This window comes from Hylobates moloch, unplaced genomic scaffold (genome assembly GCF_009828535.3).
Source record: "Hylobates moloch isolate HMO894 unplaced genomic scaffold, HMol_V3 SCAFFOLD_15, whole genome shotgun sequence".
NCBI lineage: Eukaryota > Metazoa > Chordata > Mammalia > Primates > Hylobatidae > Hylobates > Hylobates moloch.
In genome coordinates, this window is record NW_026652290.1 from 29,723,965 (window position 1) to 29,728,702 (window position 4,738).

The following is a 4,738-nucleotide window of genomic DNA, read 5'->3' on the forward strand; positions in this document are numbered from 1 at the left end:
ATAAACAAAATAGACATGGTCCCCACCCTCAACGGGGCTCACAGGCTACCTATCACAGAAGACAGTGAAACGGATTTCTCTCTGGAGAGGCCCACATGCAGAGAAACCTGTAAAAGCTCGCTGGGTTGTAGCAAGAGTTACCTACTACACCCTTGTTACTCCAAGTGTGGTCAAAGGACCACAAGATCACCCAGGAACTCGACAGAAACGCAGAACTCAGGTCCTACCCCAGACCTACTGACTTGGAATCTGCATTCTAATCAGCATGTGTGCACGCCTCAGGTGTGCATACTCAAGTCTGAGAGTCTGCTCTACACCTCGGAGCCCTCTCGGGGGTAGATGAGGCTGTTGACCATGCTAAAGTTGTGGAAAGGGCTGCTGAAGGGGCTGCTTTGGCCACCGCTGGTGCTGGCAGGGAAAGGGCTGTAATAGGAAGATCTCTGGCCAGTGCTATTGCTGGTGCTATTGCTCAGTTGCAAGGTGTCTGCTGAGGCCTCTGAGATGGAGGTCGGGGAGAACATGCCGCTGGAGGGCAGCTGGGCCCCCTGGATTCCTAGGTGGCGGCTGCCAGGGAGAGCCCGCTGGGTACTCACACTGCTGCTGACACTCAAGGAGCTGAGGCTGCTGAAGAAAGTGTTGAGACAAGGGGTGGAGGTGAGCATGGGTCCTCCAGGAGATGAGGCAGTACTCTTGGTGCCCTCCGGAGGCTCTGGGGAGTGGGAAGACCTCAGCAGAGTGGAGGGGCTCTCTTCTTCTGGCTTCCCACCCACTCCAGACCCCAATCCTGAGGAGAGCCCTTCTTCGGACTTTGATGTCCCAGCAGCCACTGTGGAGCCATTGCTGGCCTCAGAGCGGCGCTTTCGCTTCCGACGGAAGTTCCCATTGTCAAACATTTTCTCGCAGTTCGGATCAAGAGTCCAATAATTACCCTTTCCTGAGAAGATGAGAAAGATCAAGTTAGAGAAGGACCTATTCTATGCCTGTGTACTCAACTTCATTTCTGGGAGGAGGAGAGCAGACTCTCATTAGATGCTGACAAAGATGCTCAATTCACTCTAATATTCAAATCAATCCTCTTTTGGGGAAAATGTTACTCTTTGCTTCAGAGAGAAATCCAGAACAAAGATGTTCTGGCCACCTTTACTTCTGTAACACCTTCACTAATTCTAGATCCAAATTGTATGACCTTGCAAAGTCATGGAATTCTGATGCTACTTAAAGTTGAGCCTTAGACTGGGCCAACATAGTGAGATCTCATGTCTACAAAAAAAAAAAAAAAAAAAAAAAATTGAGCCTCCGTTTCTTTATTTATAAAATAGAGATAAGGATAGTACTAATTTAGTGGATTGACTGTGAGGATTAACTATTTCAGCATAGTAGCTGGCACAGAGTAAGCAGTGCAAAAACAGCACTTACAATTATTACTCGTTGAAAGTGCATAATTCCCCACTTCTGAGAAAAATGCCCCACTGGAGAAAGGCAATTTCAAAATGACAAAAAAAATTATTACTGAGCAATTGTTTTAACCATGCATTGGATGGCATAAATTTTGAGTATGAGGAAGCTCCTGGAATCTACATCCCCTCCTCATTTTGGACAGGACCTGCCTCTACAAATCCTGCGAATGTTTCACCCATTGGGTAAATAAATTTCAGACACCAGGGCCTCATTTTTCTGCATGTAATGCTAGTTTTGTTCTATTTGCCACAAGTGAGGTAGAAAAGATCTATCATCCTGGAGGATTTTATCTCCCAAAAGCTTTTTTCACTTCTGTTAAAAGAATCCGATGTTTTAAAGTACTGTAGAATGCTTATCCTGTGGCAAGTGCTTTACACGGATAACCTCAGCTACTCCTCACAGCTTTATGGCGATAGGCAGTATTACTCCTTTCACTTTTCAGATAGGAGAACTGGGGTGCAGACTGGTTAGTAACTTGTCATATTCCTAGTTAGCCATGATAGTCAGGATGTAAACAGGCTGGCTCCAGACTCAGCATTAAAAAAAAATTTATTTATTTATTTATATTCTCTGAGACAGGGTCTCCCTCTGTCACCCAGGCTGGAGTACAGTGGCATAACCTTGCTTCACTGCAGCCTTGACCTCCTGGCCTCAAGCGATCCTCCCACCTCAGCCTCCCAGAGTAGCTGATACGACAGGAGTATACCACTATGAATGGCTAAAAGACTCAGCATTCTTGCTGGGCGCGGTTGGCTCACGCCTGTAATCCTAGCACTTTGGGAGGCCGAAATGGGCGGATCACTTGAGCTTAGGAGTTCGAGACCAGCCTGGATAACATGGGGAAAGCCCATCTCTACATAAAATACAAATTAGCCGGGCACTGTGGCATGCTCCCGTAGTCCCAGCTACTTGGGAGGCTAAGGCAGCAAAATTGTTTGAGCTGGTGAGGCAGAGGTTGCAGTGAGATGGCACCACTGCACTCTAGCCTGGGCGACAGGAGTGAGACTGTCTCAAAAAAAAAAAAAAACACCTCAGCATTCTTAACCAACCACTGGGCTAAGCTGCCTCCACTTGAACCATGTTCTGCAAATAGTTATAGGAAAAAAATTATATAACTAGAATTTCAATAATATCTCCACGTATATGGATATGTATATTGTGCCACGTTGGTACCAACTTCTTTGACAAAAAACTAGCCATAGACCCTTGAACTTTTAGGGTAAAGTCCACAGGAGTTTACATAACAATTTACATGATAATCTTGGGTGGTACAGAAGCCAAATCAAGAGGATGCATCTTCTAGAACTGCATACCCTGCCCAATACAGTAGCCACTAGCCACACATGATTATTGGGCACTTGAAATATGGCTAGTCAAATTGAGATGTAGTGTAAAATACACATGGGATTTTGAAGACCTAGTACCGAAAAAATAACAAAGAATCTCATTAGTAATTTTTATATTTGTTATATGTTGAAACAATATTTTGGATTATTTCGTTTGTATCGTATTTCCACTGGAGAGTGCTGGTCTACCGTGACTTCAGGGATGAGCTCATTCTGAGCTCCAGAATATTCACATAATTTACACAAAATCCTGGATCTCTGTAATGTGCAACTAAAATGGTTTCATCTCTCTTCTCTTTTTCCTATCACAATCCCCTTCCCTTTCCTTGTTCTGGGTTCCTTCTGAAAACCTCAAGTAGGATTCTCTGTTTCTCTCTTCTTGTTAATCATTTCTCCACCTCTACCTCTCAGAGCAGGTTAACACTCACTCCACTGTAACACAGACCTCCTCACTCCAGGAGCAATTGGGCTTAGACCAGAACGCAGCAAAGTTGGGATATTCATTTCTAAATTTCTAACTAGTTAAGGTACCCAAACTGCAATTTGCAGGACCTCCCTGCTAAAGTTCTCCCATCCCAGACCCCCGTCTCATGATGCCCGTGCCACTGTCTCTAGAGGTAGGCACCGTTCTTGCGCTATTCAGGACACAGCGAACCCCTCTGGAACCCGATGAGGAGGAAATGCACCTAGGGACAGCAGGGCTGGACCCCAGTTCTCCCACTGCGTCTTCTGCGAAACGTGATGGAAATCCCAGCTCACGTGGATCCCTTTATAACCATCCCTTATCTAAGAGCTTACTTGTAAGTAGACCCTCCCTTCAAAAGGCCTGAGGAACACCACCCAGGGGTAGCCTCCTGTTGTGGGATACAGATTTTTTTCGTTTCTCTAATTGGCCGGCCTCTGCGAATGTGGATGTAAAGGTCAAGCTCCTTCCTCACTGTGTCTTCCTTCCGAAGATCTCCTGCTCCTTCCCTTTGTCCTCTGGGTTGGGTGGTTTTTCCTCCACACGCTCCCACCCGCAGCCTGGACAAGAAGACTCCTGGCAGATCCTCCAGCCGCACACCGACCCCTGCGCCGGCCCTCGCGCCCAGCGCCCGCCCTCCCCGGCTGGGAAGCACCTGCCAGCGGCCCTCACCTGGGTCGTCCTCGTCGCGGGGCACCTTCTTGAAGCAGTCGTTGAGCGACAGGTTGTGGCGGATGGAGTTCTGCCAGCCGGCCTTGCTGCGCTGGTAGAAGGGGAAGCTATCAGCGACGAACTGGTAGATGTGGCTGAGAGTGAGTTTGCGCTCGGGCGCGCTCTGAATGGCCATGGCGATGAGCGCCGAATACGAGTAGGGCGGCCGCACCATCTTCATCAGGTCCTCGCGGCTGGCCATGGACAGCCAGCCCAGCTCCCCGGGCCCCGCGGGCGCGGCGGGCGAGGCGGGCGCGGCGGGCGCGGGCTGCGCGAAGGGCCGCTGAGAGCAGCCGAAGGTGCCGGCGGCGGGCGGGGGCGGCCCCGGGGCGGCGGCGGCGGGGCCTCGGACACCGGCCTGCGGCGGCGGCGGGGCCCGTTGAGCCACAGGTAGGGGTTGGCGGCGGCGGCCGGCGGCGCGGCGTAGTCGGCCAGCCCGTAAGGCGCCCTGGCTGCCGGGGGGGCGCCCGGGGCGGCGGCGGTGGCGGCGGGCGGGGGCAGGCCGGGCTGCGAATACACTCCGAAGTTGTCGCCGCAGTAGAGGGCCATGTCGGCGGCCGTGGGCGGCTGCGGCGCGGCCGCGGCGAGGGGCGAGCGGGGCTGGTCTCGCCTCTCGGGCGAGAGCATCCCTTTGGGGGCCAACCCTGCGGCTCCGCCTTAACCCGCGCAGGGCGCCCGGTGCTCCGGGCCGGGGTAGGGCGTGTGCTTGCGGAGCCCCTGCTAGCTGGCCTCTTATAACCGAGCCCGGCGCGGCTCCTCC

At 51.5% G+C, this 4,738-nt stretch overlaps 1 protein-coding gene across 1 annotated transcript; it reads right to left on the minus strand.

The window, feature by feature from the left end:
* Positions 1-311: 311 nt before the first annotated feature.
* On the minus strand, positions 312-4,527 carry FOXI3 (forkhead box I3). The gene is given in 3 exon segments (XM_032178889.1): positions 312-934; positions 3,940-4,299; positions 4,302-4,527. Coding segments are annotated over 3 exon segments (1,209 nt in total).
* Between the last annotated feature and the right edge of the window lie 211 nt (positions 4,528-4,738).